The sequence below is a fragment of the Branchiostoma floridae genome, chromosome 10, assembly GCF_000003815.2.
Source record: "Branchiostoma floridae strain S238N-H82 chromosome 10, Bfl_VNyyK, whole genome shotgun sequence".
Classification (NCBI taxonomy): domain Eukaryota; kingdom Metazoa; phylum Chordata; class Leptocardii; order Amphioxiformes; family Branchiostomatidae; genus Branchiostoma; species Branchiostoma floridae.
Genome location: NC_049988.1, coordinates 15,883,212 through 15,897,664, shown reverse-complemented (window position 1 = coordinate 15,897,664; position 14,453 = coordinate 15,883,212). Strand labels below are relative to the sequence as shown.

At 41.4% G+C, this 14,453-nt stretch overlaps 1 protein-coding gene across 1 annotated transcript in view; it reads left to right on the top strand.

Moving 5' to 3' along the window:
- Positions 1-2,488: 2,488 nt before the first annotated feature.
- Positions 2,489-14,453, top strand: part of LOC118424961 (integrin alpha-5-like) — a 65,727-nt gene continuing 53,762 nt past the window's right edge. The window contains exons 1-5 of the mRNA XM_035833770.1: positions 2,489-3,070; positions 6,035-6,171; positions 9,268-9,380; positions 9,775-9,895; positions 11,409-11,473. Of these exons, the coding sequence (XP_035689663.1) occupies positions 2,856-3,070; positions 6,035-6,171; positions 9,268-9,380; positions 9,775-9,895; positions 11,409-11,473 (651 nt within the window). The 5' untranslated portion in view covers positions 2,489-2,855. The remainder of the gene's footprint in view (positions 3,071-6,034; positions 6,172-9,267; positions 9,381-9,774; positions 9,896-11,408; positions 11,474-14,453) is intronic.

Here is a 14,453-nt window from a genome sequence, read left to right as displayed (position 1 = left end):
ATTTGACGGACATGCAGCCAAATCTCTTACTGGTCACTTTCCTAGGTAGGCCATCATTGGTTGAACTGCTGATTATGATGGACAGTCTTTTGTTTGCCTCATTGAACTCGTTTTAGATCTATCATGGCCGCCGCGTGAGAAAGGTGTATAGTTCAAATGCACATTACTGACGCACATTCCGGCTTTGACTGACAGACAAAACGAAGTTATTTCTCACTCCCTCCAAACGGAAATGTCACCTTACCACCTGACGATAGAGGAGCACACCTGGCTCACCTGAGCTTTGTTTAACTCTTGTAAACGGTGACGTCACAGGTAAGCAAACATTCCAGCTGGAAGCAAACAAGACAGAAGGTAAACATAGTAGTCTGACGTTTTTAGGTACAGCATTCGTAGCTAATGATAGGTATTGGATCGATCTTGTCTTATTATGAGTTTAGTTTCAGTTTTTTTTTTGGTAATCGTTTGAATGAATGAATACCTTTATTGCACATTTGTGCCCCACTGGGTGAAGTACATGGTAACAATCGTATACAACATGCGACATACAACAAGTGTGACAAACATATATCATAAAATGTCAAGACCACGCCCTTGGCCGTGTTTGTGGAGTCAACGCAATTCAAACGTTCAGTCTGAACTTGATAAACCGTATTGTGCAGTTGCGTTGGCCACTGGGTTCCGGCGTCTTATATTATTGTAAAAAAAAGGTAGGATGATGTGAATTGAAAGCGAATGACTTTTGGGGTCGTTCCAGGTGGAAAATATCACAAGAAACGAGAGGGTAAATACTCGTAGAAGAGGTAGAAGTAAGAGATTAGGAACAAAGTCAAGAAACGGCGAGGATCCTGAGCAAGCATACAAGAATACCATCTGCACACGCATCTGCAATGAGTATTGTGGTCGCTAGACAGCGTTGTAACTATACGGCAAACCACACTAGCGAAGTACTACTAACATTTTTGTTATCAAGTATCGCGTCGTCCGTGCATGAAAAAAAAGTAATTGAAACAACAACATCCTTGAATAACAGGCAGAAGACTATAAAAAGATGTAATAGACCAGGGAAGGCACCACGCGTCTGCCAGAGATTCCATCTTGGGGCTCTCCCTTGAAGGTGAAGACGTTACTCATCGCCAGAATGCCCACGCGGTGTATAAAACCCACTCTGTGTCGTCTCTGTAGTCTGGTGTGGTTGAGATGTCTGAAATGGAAAATATGAGAAAAATGTCTAGCCCATACACAGTAGTCTCTGATTGGTTGAAGTTGAGTTTTGAATTGTTTTGATCACGTAGTTAAATTTGTAATCAGTGCAATATTCTAAGCACTTATGAACACGGGAGCGATAGAAAAATTGACAGATATCAGCAGGAAATGGAATAGATATCTTATAATAAACCTGCACTTGATCGTGTGAGGCTTGAAAGTAAAAAAAAGACTTGAAGGCCGAGAAAATTTTTTTTTTTATTTTATTGAACGACACAAAACATCTTCACACGTACGGTGGTCTGGAAGCTGGTAAAAACGGTTGGATTTCTTGACGGTCCGGTCCTTTTTTTTTACACACGATCCATGTTCTTCAGAAAACAATGCAGACCATGGATGCAGATATAGAACATTACAATCCTTTCTTCTTCTCTTTTTTGTCTTACTGACCTTACTGTCATAGGCTATAAAGGCTTGAGCTACTGCAATCTGTGTTACAGTCGCTCGGCCGCTAGGGGCGCGATTTAGTTAGACTATGGCCTACCTTGTCCTGTCGACGTTGTCACACATTGATAGTCAGTGCAAGACGTACTTGTAATTAATTAGCAAGAGTAACGGAGAAACGAGAATAAAAATAGCACACATATGATGTGTATGAAGTCAGTGTAATACTGCCGTAGGTACCAGGCATTGGGACGACTCAGTAGGAAATTCCGGACAGGAAACCTGTAAACGGAACCGGAAAAGACTCTGACAGCGCAGAAATTTAGAACGAGGATTTCTTTTTGGAAATGCTAGCATAATATATAACGTTATATATGTAGAAAGGTTTTCAGTTATCATACTTTTTCCTCTGATGAAAATGACATGTGAACTATCGTTCTTCATGTAAAGTTTACTGAAAAGGACAAGCAAGGTTGTTACTACGCTAGCTTGAGCATTGAAAACAACATACAACAACAACATACTTCTGTCATTAGATCAATGGCATTATAGTTTGAATAGTGATTTCCGACTCTTCAGAAAGTCTACACCCGAAAGGAGTTAATCAGTTACAAATAAATCTAACCTACAAAGCAACTTTCTGCCGTCTATACTACTAGTACTTGACAAAAATCATCGATCGCGTTTACTGCCATGACTGTATTTGGTAATAAGGATTAATATTAAACACTCATCATAGCGCTGTGACGTCACGCCCCCTAGCCCGGGGACACCCTACACCCGGCTAGCAACTCACCCCGTCGGTAGACAGTGATGTCATCGGGCTAGTTCCGCCCACCCAGCCGGCCAGCAGGTATGCAAATAGCCGTCCCGTCACTAGTGAATAGTCCCCGCCTTCCGGTCTACAAATCGGACCGTCGAACGCCCTGTACACCATTCATACATCCTGTACAGCGTAGTAAGGAAGCCTCTTCGGAAACAATCGGACTGTTTTTTTTTAATCGTCTACAAGTTTGGATCTCTAGTTGAATCTTTTACGATTTGTTCGTGTGGTGTTGTGCGAGTATCGTTCGACGAGTTGGTTTTGTTTTTTTCACTCGAAGTGCCCGTGACGAGGTCCGTGTTATCGTGTTACGATCTCTCCAGAAAGAGTCCAGACGACTACTAGTGACTTTACACGCTCAACAAAGCCTTCACTGCCAACCATGGATTTTCTACACAAGAAGATGTTGCCCTCGACACTGAAGGAATACAGGAGGACGTTTTACGCGTTTGTGTTCGCGCTGCTGCTAGTCAATGTGCACGATTCAAGCTGCTTCAACCTGGATACCTCCGATGCGACCAGGGTCACAAGAACGGGCGCCGCCGGTAGCCTCTTCGGCTTTTCCGTGGACTTCCACGGGCAAGGGGACAGTGCCTGGTACGTTGATTCTTTCTTCTTTTCACGTGGTTAAAACTTTAATCCTTTTTGATATAAGAGAGCTATGGTTCTAGTGGTGAAACCTGTGGGCTGACACAACAGATGGGGCATGCGGCATTCATGCGAGCAATTGACAGTTTTTTTAGCATCAAGGTGTGAAGTAGTTGGCAGGGGCGCAACTTTCACCTGCCCCTTTCACAGTCATAAGTTGTCACAGCAAGCAAAAAGGAGTTATGAGCGTGTTTGTAGCACCACATTAGAACTATTTGGTACGTAAACTGTTGAAAAGACGACGACACGTTCCTGAATGTGGGTCGGTAAACTCTTGGTGACCTCGGGGTCAGATACCACGCCATGTTGAACAGCCCCCTTTCTGTGCGCAAGTTTACTTTGTGTGTAATCTTTTACAAGGCCTCGCCCTTGCTCCCCAGCAGAAGTTTCGGAACAACACTTCTGCAATGTACTAGTAGTCTTCATCAGAAACAAGAATTTGATTAGCAGAGCGACTGATAATCAGATCTATAAAATGGTTGGAGGGCCATAGAAGATCCAATCTGTTGTCAGGCCAACTAGACTTTCAGCTGACCACCTTGTCTGACCGCTTGTAACTCTTTCTTTGCAACCACCAAATTTAAAAAGACTCTGGAAACTATTCGTTTTGTTGCGACTTTAGTCCCCTCCAGGCCCATTGGCGAGTGAAAGAAAGTAAAAATTGGGCTTTAGTAGACACTCCTAAGGACACCAGTATGTTATTAGACAGTACTTCTCTGATAAACCTCCTCTTTTAGCCAATTTTTACAATTCCCAGTCAGTCTGGTACTCTAGAGACTACAAAAATGCAAACGCGGTGCGCTTTAGATCTGATTAAAGATCTCTACCCATCCGTGACACTCGGCATGTTCTCTCTGCCCACAGCGCTAGCCAAGTGCGCCCAGCCGGTCTGTACTGTCCGACGCACCAGATGGTGGCGTTACGGCACCTGCATATTTGTACAGGCCGCTCAGTACAAACCTGTAGCCTCCTTCACCGGCCGCTCTGGGGGCATTGGCGTAAGTTGTTTAAGGGTCGATTCACGATTTTAAACTGAAAATACGCCGGGAAGGCAAATATGTCGCGAAAGAAAAAATGCTGGGAAAGGAATACTAGTATATGCCGGGAAGCTTGTACTCGCCCCCAGAATCGACTTCCATTCAGTCCGGTGAAGGAGGCTAGCAAACCTGTAGCGTTTACGACGTGCAGCGAAATCAATCTAAAGTTTACCGCTGAGCCTATGACACCGTGTTTTGTTTGACAGGGAACAGATTTCGCCTCTGTGACCTTCTCGTCTGACTTCCGGGGTCCGATTGGGAAATACGTCAATAAAGTGGGATAGGCGAATTATTGCCCGGGGCAAATAATAAGCATTACTCCATGTGTTAGCATTTCTAAATGATATCATCCATACCCTTTCTAGAATATCATCCGGATTGGCGAAAGGACTTTTCTCTAGGTTTTCTTCTTGGTTGCTTCACTTGTAAGTTATCGTACACCTACGCGCGGCTATTTCGGTTGAGCAGTTGTACATGTAAAGATCTAAGTGCTAACAACATGTCAAACGTATCAGCTGTTCGTCTCGCACGTTAAAAAGGCGGATGGGGTAACAGAGTGCTTTCCAAACGGTGTCCAGTCATTGGGGATGCCATGGCGACAGACTCAGGACACTTTTTCCGGAATGCAAGTGTCCAGATCGTGTTTTGTTGTTGTTACGATCCTCTTTATTTTCCCAGTAATGCCTCCGTAAAGGATGGTAATCCCCCGAGACAGACGCCCTTTCGGTAGCCTTGAGGGATATTTGCTAAACAAGTTTGGCGACACGCTCTCACTACCTAACTCACTACCAGCACCGGACTTTATACGGAAGGAATAAAAAAGTTCAATTGACCACGAACCGAATCTCTTTCCTTATTCTAAGGACAGATTTTAGTTTCCGAATCATCTATTACCATTCATCCGTTACTAGGGAATGTTCTCTGTCGTGGTAGTCATGGGTAGGGAAGATTCGATTGTTATGCGTCCTGACCTCCAAGCAGAATCTTCAAGATGATAAAAAAAAGGAGAAAGACCAACAAGAAGCATATATAGGGAGGACAGCTCATGATCATTTTGAAGAGCTTTGTGTGTGTGAGTCTGTGTGTGTGTACTAGTATCTCCCCTCTCCCCTTTCATTGAGAGTTTCAACTTTGCTTTTTTAATTGGGAACAAGTTCTCCCGTTGCTAAGAGAACCGATGTCCCTCTCACAAACCTCTCCTCCCACTCACAGCTCCGTTTTTCTGGCGCCTGATTTCTGAGCCATCTTTGTGCTCGAATGTTCCCTGTCGTGCATCACGCACAGGACCACCTGTCGGCCGTCTCTTCTCGCGCCAGCTCGCTAAAGAAGCGGCCACAAAAGGGCACAAAGCTGCCACCGGGGGGGTCCACTAACGGGGCTGCCCTCAGTGCATGGGGGAAAAATTGAGAAAGATGGATGGGCGATGGCAGAATAATTGAAATAATTGCAAATTTCGCCATTACATTAAAGCTAGCTGGATGGTTCTTCCGTTCGTTGGATTCCACGCCATTGCACTGAACATTAGTGTATGTAGGGTAATCCTAGTCTACCGTTTTGTTTACCGTTCTAATGGACATAGCTGTGGTCATTTTTCAGAAGTTGGAAACGCACTGGAATTTTTGAAAGTCATATATCTTCATGACAAGAACGAAGATAAAACATTAAAAAGGGAAGATACTTCATATAATCATCCACCGACAAGTTGGAATGTCATGATTCCGACAAAGCGACCGAAGTGCGAAAAGCAAACCTGCAAAAAAGTGTTTTTATTGTCTTCTCCTCGAGTCTCACTTTTACATCGGTAAGTATTGGGTATGTAAGTATCATTTTATCTCTGAACTACTAAGTTGTAATGAGTGCCTTTATCTATTTCCAGGTTGTTGGCGGGAGCCCCCAAAAGTCAGACGGCCCAGCCGGGAGTCACAGAGGGGGGTGCGGTGTTCCGCTGTGACGTCACGACCAGTATTTCCCTCACTCCCAACCCATGCGCACCCATCGCTTTCGACACACAAGGTAAAACTTATTGTGTCATTTCCGTGGTGCTTCTAGCCTGTACCGTGACTTCGCTAAACTTGACTAGTTTTAGGTCTTCCCACATGTGAGGTCTTCCAAGCTGACTTAAACAAAAAAGAAGAACAACTTGAAAAATTGAGTTAGAGCTTGCGTACAAATCAAGTTAGCGTCAAAGCCGACTTAAAAAATAAGAAAAACTTGAAAAGTTGAGTGCAGCTAGTTTGCGTTAAAAATTTAGCGTTAAAGAATGTCATCAGTGCGATTGGCAAGATAAGGAACATAAACGTCTTCCTGTTTTGCCTTTAAGTGACGCTAGAAGAAGTGGTCTTTGTCGGTCTTTTCTTAGAATCTCTCATGTTGACTGGATGTCAGGGGATGAATTGGTGGTTTGATATCAACCGGAAGGTTTCATCAAGAGATTGGTATTTGTGACGTGATCATGCAAATTATGTAAACTTGAAATAGTACTACCGTAGCTTCTGGAGAAACGCGAACGCAGCATATACCAAAAATGCGAGTTCATTATGATACATATGAACGAGCGTATTACGGGTAAACCTTATGATATGTATGCAATGATCGGAGCCAATAGAAAGTGACAGCAATGTGCTGTTGACAAAAAAAGGGGGGGGGGGGGGCTCATACATAATCTTTCAAGTTCCCTTCCCAGCGGAATAACGCCCGTTCCATCAATTTTGTATGAAAATAGGATTTGCGGCAGAGTCGTTATCAACACCTTTTGAGCGGAAACCACCCAGAATTGATTTCGGCGAAAATACCCTCTGAATAGGATTTTCTCTTATCCCCGATCAAATCATGTTACCGCTCGTTATTTTATGGTTATGGAAATGGTTATAGTATACAAATGACAGTGTGTCTCCAAGCAAATATTTCAGCCGGCAAGACAGTGGACCGAAAACTGTATCCATTGAATCGGAAGATTTATTCATTTTATTTCTTATTTTACCAGGGAAGACATATTGCATATGCTATGAGATTACGGAACAGAACGTTACTGTGTCATTGATACGTACATGTTGGTCAGATGAAATTTTGTGTCATGTTGAGGCGTAAAATGAATGTAACGTTAGGACAAAAGGTCATTGTCATCAGATAAAAGGTCATCAGATAAAAAAACAAAAACTTTCCTTGCAACGGTGATGTCAGTAAAAAAAGCAGGCAGTGAAAATTCCCATGATCAGTTATGTATGCAACTTATTTATTTATTAATTTGCGAATATTTTGAGTGGTCCCTTTGTATAACTGAGCATGGAGTTTTCTTTAACCGCCTTTATTCTTTATAAAGTTGAACTGAATAGATTTCTAAATTATTTCCAAGGAAATCATAGCAAATCAGGATTCAGCTTTGAAAGCCGCTTGACAAGTACATGTACATTCGATTTCGGACAGTTTGAAATTTTTGTGCGCCTGACGTGTGCTATTTTTACTGATCGAAGTGGGCTACTTGAAGAAAGAATTTCCCGGTGTCGTTTGACCCCTTTCCCGCCAAAATAGGTCCTGCCTTCCTGTTCAGACGACCCTTGTCCAGAAAAGTTCCTGTCCTTTCAGCATTTGGAATTATTCACTACCACTAAGCCATGACGTCCTTGAATATTCCGTTTCGGACGACTTGAAAGTGTAGAGATCGTATAGTTAAAGCAGACCTTTTCCCATCGTAGTGGAAGAAAAAATAACATTGCAATAAAGCACCGAAGTATTTTGAAGGCAAGTTGTAAAGAAACAAAACAAAGAACGCAAGAACGATCAGAAAATAATTTTTTTTAGTTTCTGTTGTTAAGGGATAAATCATCTTGTAAATATTACCTTTTTTGGCTGAAAAAATAAATGTTGTACTGAAAATGTAATTTGATATTCTAAGAACCCTTTGACGACGTAAAAGTGGGTTGGGGAATGCCAAACACTGGTGACGTCACGGCCCAGATAGCTATATTGTCCCCGGAAGTACGTATGCCGACTGGGTCAACATGACCATATATGGTAGTAACCTCGCCGGAAGTAAATATTTGGATTTCCAACATGGCGGTAAGATTGAATCGATTTGAAAAGCATGATTTTCAGACGGACTTTTATCGACATTTGTTGCATCCCAGAATTCAAAATTAATTCTGATACTAGAGCATGATGCAAATTACCACACAAACAGTCGACTCTATCTGGATCTTGTTTTAGGGTTTTTGTTTTTGATGTATCTCTGTTGGTGGCAAAGTCGACAAAAGTTGGATGGGAGGGGGGCCGCTTCGGAAATCTGATAGGGTACTCCTACGGTTGTTATCTGCATGAAAGATAAGAAAAAACGTGTGAACAGGTTACATCTGGAAACTTCACACAGCCTGTCTTTTTGATGCATCGTCAAATGGCGTGGAAACTAGGTTACGACTGAGATATGTGGTGTGAAGACAGTCGGCAGAACAAACGTGTTGACAGGCGTGCGTGGTGGGCGTACCTGCACGTAGGTTTTTGATAACAAAGCAGCTAAGCATACATGGTAAAATATCTGTTTGTTTGTACTGGCTCCAAATGAAAATAACCAAACAGACATTTGCATGTCACACATGAAATGCAAAGCTTTGATTCAGTGTCTGAGGGGAGGGGTTACCAGGTTAACTAGCTAGGTCAGTCCAAGGAGGTTGAAAGAGGGACCTCCTTGGTCAGTCTAACTTGAGAAAGCTTGAAAGTTGAAGTCACATTTTATAAATTTTGGTATGAAAGGGGAGGGGCTGCGTTGTAGTCCCTATGCCTCCCGTTTAATTGGAACATCTGCACAGTGTTCAGAATCGCCTCAAGAGTTTCATGGAATCAAGTTTCGACTTGACAGAGAAAAAGAACATTTCCTTCAAATGTTGGTTTATGTCTGAAGTCAAACTTGTTTTATTGTTTTGATACGTCTGTCATCAAATAAGACTGGTTTAAATAAAGTAACAATGGAAATCCACATTACCAAGGAGGATATCGTTTTAAAGGCTTCTCCCCTCCTCCAGGACTTTTATTTACTTTTCTATACTATGTTCTTATTTGTTCTTTATGTGCAAAAGAAACAAAGAAACAAACAAACAAACAAACAATTTGTCTCCCCAGGTGATGACAGAGGAGTGGACTTACAGGGGAACATCCTACAGAAGACCCAGAAGTCAGGACAGTGGTTCGGAGCCACCGTCAAGAGCGCATCGCCTGCCAAGGACGTAGTCATTGTAAGAGAGGATCTACTACTTGAAAAAATGTAGTGTTATTCTACGCAATAGTAAAATGTCATCCAAGTATTTTTGATGTCGATGAAGATTAGTTAACTTGTGTTTGTTGCTTTGAAGATAAGAGCATATAGACGGTATTGATTGCAATGCATCTAAACTGGCTACTTTTCGAAAGTTTAAAGAGATCTTTAATGCCACATTGTCTTGGATCAACATGTTTGTGTTAGATGTTAGAATGTTTGAATTTTGCCAGCATCTTACAATTTGATGTCTGATATCTGAGTCTTGTGTATATTTTAAGAGTGTGTTTCTTAAGTAAATGATGATAATTTCATCAAAATGTATTTAGAAATTATTGCTATCAGTTTCTAACAAGTACTTTTCTTTACTGTAGGCATGTGCCCCACGATATGTGTACTACACAGACACATTTAACGAGAGGGAGCCTGTCGGTAACTGCTTCCTCGCTGCTGCAAACTTCACGCAAATCAGGAACTATTCCCCCTGCAAGCGGGGTAAGTAGTGCTGCAACAATCCTGGAAGTTGCCTGCACCTTTGGATTTCAATGAATGCTTTATTGTAATGCTATGTGGACGTTGCATAATGTTGATGGTAATGCGTATGCTTCAGGAAATGCAGATGTTGTCAAATTTGCACGAAGAAACTAGTTAAATCAAGTCAGTTTTGCACGAAGAAATTAGTTTTCATGACAAGCATGAATGTACATCTAATGCCTGACTGATATGTACTATGATACAGTATTAGTAAAGGTAGGATAGGACTTATTATTCTAATGCCTGGCTTAGATTACAGCATGTCAGAAATAATTCCTTAATGCACGAGTAAAAAGGGCAGCTTCACTTATACTAGCCTTCATTTTACTTTTCTACTTTCTTTTAGTATTAAGGAATGCATGCGATGGCTGCCATAGTTTCCCTGTTTATTTTCCTTTCTTTACTTTGCACATATGTTGCGGTGATCTTTATTTCAGCCTCTAGGGAGGAGTTCTTAACTCATTAACAGTTGTGCTGGTTTCTCCTGTAGCGCTTGACTCTGATTGGCAGAGTAATATCGGTTGGAATCAAGTTAGTTACTGCCAGGCCGGGTTTAGTGCTGATTTCTCACCCGTAAGTACTCACAGCTCGTACGGTCAGCTCCTGACATGGGCCAGTCTGGGCGAAGTGTTGGTCAGCAAACATCCTTCGGAACAAGTTTATGTCTTTTATCTGATTTATATGGCTGTAGCATATTACATGCAGCCTTGAAGGCTACTCTGCTGGACTGCAAGGGCATAGTCCTGATGAAAATAACTAAAATTGCCTTCAGTTCACACCTGAGGCATTTTCAAAAAGCACTAACTAAAGACAATGACTTTACACATGAAGCTTGTTACCCAAATCATGGGAACAAGTTGAAGTTCCTGTCTTTTATCTAATCTATGTGGCTGCAGCATTATCTTGGAGACTACCCAGTTGGACTGCAAAGGAATAGTCTGGATAAAATCACAAAAAAATGCCTTCAATACTGATACATCTTCAAAAAGCAAACTAAAGACAATGACTTTAAAGTTTAAGCTTATTATCAAAATCATTTGTTTTGGATGATATAATATGCAAGCAACATTGCATAAATTTTGTTATTCTGCTATGTAGCACCTACATTTGAAAGCCAGAGCTGATAATTGTCATTTTGATAAAGTCCATCAATCAAATGGTTTATTCCTTCATTTGCCTATTCATTCATTTAAGCCTGTGTCAATCTATTTCCATAGATAACAAATGAAAACATGTGGACATGAGGAATGCCAGAAATCAAAGATTTCTGCCCGCGATTGCAAGATAACCGTATCCAAGATGAAGTAGCCAAAGATGTCTGTTCCATAAGGATGTTTGTACCACATCTCCAGACTGGCCCCCAGGATAGAAACACTCACCACTGCCAGTGCCACACGTGTCCATCTGTGTTGCATGCTGCTTGTTGTACCAACATTTATGTTCTTTGTTGTGGTTTTTTTGTTCCCCATTCCAGACAGCCAGGGTGGTTTCGGCCGCCTTGGCTACTGTCAGGCCGGTATCAGTTTGGATTTTGCTAATGTAAGTACACACAGGGTGCGACTAGGGGAGGAAGTGTGGGCTCTCCCTTCTGTGCCATTCGGACCAGGGTTCTAGCCAGCGTCCGTCCTTCCGTCCTTTGATGGAAATTTTCTGCTGGGGACGGTACAAAAATTTTTGCCCATTCCGTCCTCTGTGAGGGACAAAAATTGTCATGTAAAGATCTAATTGAACCATGCTGAGTCTAGCAGCAAAATTTGCCCCTTCCAAAATAAAGGAAATAGCATTTCAGAGGGTCTTGGGGAGCATACCCCTGGACCCCCCTAGGATCGACGTTCCTTTGACAGGATTTCCATTCAAAATCCAGGGGACGGAAAAAAATTTCAGGCTGGCTAGAACACTGGCCATTCCTCCTGGATATAGAGCAGTCATGGCACCTCTACTGTCCTACTTCTCTCCAAGTAGGGTAGCTGGTGGACAAGGCCTTTCAGATTTCTAAACCTTGTAAATTTATTTCTAACTCTCCTTTAATTTCCTCTTACAAGTAGACTTGAGGTAACCTAAAAGAATTGATTTACAAACTGAACCAGATAATCAAACCTGCTCATCCTACAATGTAGTACAGTTGAGTAATCCTAACACTATGAAATAGTGAAATATAAAACAATGCCCACTTTTTTTACTACACGTGTAATGTCCTAATGGGTATCTTGTCTTTGCCAATATGATTGATTACCAAGAATCCGTTATTTCCTGTCTAGTGGTTTCTTTCAGTTGGTTTCTGCTTCTTTTCTTTGAGTGACTGCCTATATCTTGTTTTCTATTTCTAATTAGAATTGGATTTTTATTTCATACTAGCTTTGGTTTCAATTGATTTGCAACACACGATTTAATTTTGATATGTATGGCATATCCATTCTTTTATACCATCACTTCAAAGGATCACATCTTTTCTCTATGCTTTCTTTGGGTGATATTTGAGAATAGCATCTAGTAGGTAGCTCTCTATGCTGTAATTAATTTTAAAGGCATTTCTATCTCTTTTGTTATGGCTTGATTCTACCTACGCTTGTTTTCTTCAGTGTTTCAAACTTTGGTTTGCTCCGTTTCCTTTTGAAATCCTTTTCTGATACAGTTACTTTTGCTCTATTCCAGTCATCTAAATTGCCTTTCGTTTTTCTCTTCAAACAGTGACTTTTGGATGTAATGTCAGGTTTCAATGCATTGCTAGATGTCCTGTGTTCTCACTTTATTCATCTTCCATACACCTGATACCTGTTAAGATATCATTACTGGCTCAAAATTTGCCTTTCTTAACCCCTCTTCTTTTTCCTGGTCAGGCAGATTTAAGGAAAATTTGTTGTTTTCAAGATTTCTTCATGCATGTGTGTATGTTGCCCAGTTACTGTGAGTTAGAGGGATTTCTTTGAAGATGAGGAAAATGTAACATAAGGCCCTGGGGATATCGGACGGTGTTTCTTTGTGTTTTCTTGTCAGTAATTCTATCTTGAGGTGTGTACTATGTGGTAACAAGGTTCAGTATGAAGGAAGTATGGAGAAATGGGCAATATTCTCAGATGTAAAAAAAAAAGACCAACATGTGATGTAAAGAAAAAGACCAACATGTGAGTTTGGGCAAAGACGAGTACTGTGCATGTATTGTCAGACAAAAATTTCAACACTCTCGTCATATGATAATATATAAAGAATTGTTTCCATGCTTTGTGACTTGTATCAAAAGGTATGTTGGTAGTCTTCTCGTTAATTATAGTTGTTGCCATGGAGCCTTCAAAGAGATGGCATCTCTAATTGGTCATTAATTAGCTTTATTGCGCAGTCACGAACAGTTTCTGTTTTTACTCGGTTCTTTGGAGCGTTGAAGAAGAAACTCCCTACATCATTAACCATAGCTCATAGCATAAATTGTTCCTTCCTATGTATGCTTTGGTAAGAAAACAAACCAAATATTTTCTCACCGGAATTCATTAGTAGACAGAAAAGACTGGGGATCTATGATACTTCTGGATACCAGGCTACTACAATTAGTGTTGATAGGAGGCAAATGTTGAGGTTTTGATGGCTCATTATGAAGCCGCTGGGTTTTCCTGTTATTGCCTGTAGGTTTAGCCGTTCATGGTGCAGGAAACCCTTGGAAGGTCCGTCAGGAAATTCTCTGGCAGTTCAGTCAGCCCTCAGGACAATTCTGTCCCTTCAGATGGCAAGAAGTTCCGTTTTTGAGATCAAAGCCGGTGGAAGAAAATAGCATTTATATATTCCTTTTGAAATGAGAAAGCAGATTTGAATCAGTTGGAAAAACCTGAAAATTAAAAATGTTTTAAAGGCAGAATTTGTAAAAAAAATTCTCTTACTCAGTCAGGGGTCGTTGACCTTTTTGTGCCTGGGACATCTGACTGTGCATTTAAACTTGAGGACATTGACCTTTATATCGCATATTTATATATTGTGATTATGCTTGATAAGGACTTCATTTTTACCATTTAAAAAAAAGATTTTGGCATAGTATTTTCTCGCAGAAAGTCTTGCAGGGCAGCTCAGACAAGCTCAGTGTCAAGAAGTTTGTTTTTCCGCCAGCCTTTTAGTTTTACACCAGGACTGGTTGATCTCTTTAGATCAGCACAGTCTAAGCCTGTTGTTATACGGTGTGTGTGGCCCGAGGCTCTCTTACTCCGGACTTACAGCATTCCAGCTCAACTGGAGGGACGGAGATCCAATTGTTTTCATTAAACGGGGGAAACTGCACCACTGAGAGCAGCGTATGAATAGCTTTCAGTCCTTGTTGATATTCATACACCCCCATAATACTACCCCACGCCACAGAAATGAGTAGAAAGGAACGGGAAAATGCTTTGTGTGAGACGAGAAAGAAATCTAGAGCTGCCCTTTTGGGAAATACGCAGCAGTGGCATTTGATTGAGAATGACATTCTTGTTGGGGGATCTGATTGATAGCATCTTGGGACCAATCCAGGCTGAGTCTATCAGTGTCTCTGTAATTAAAATCA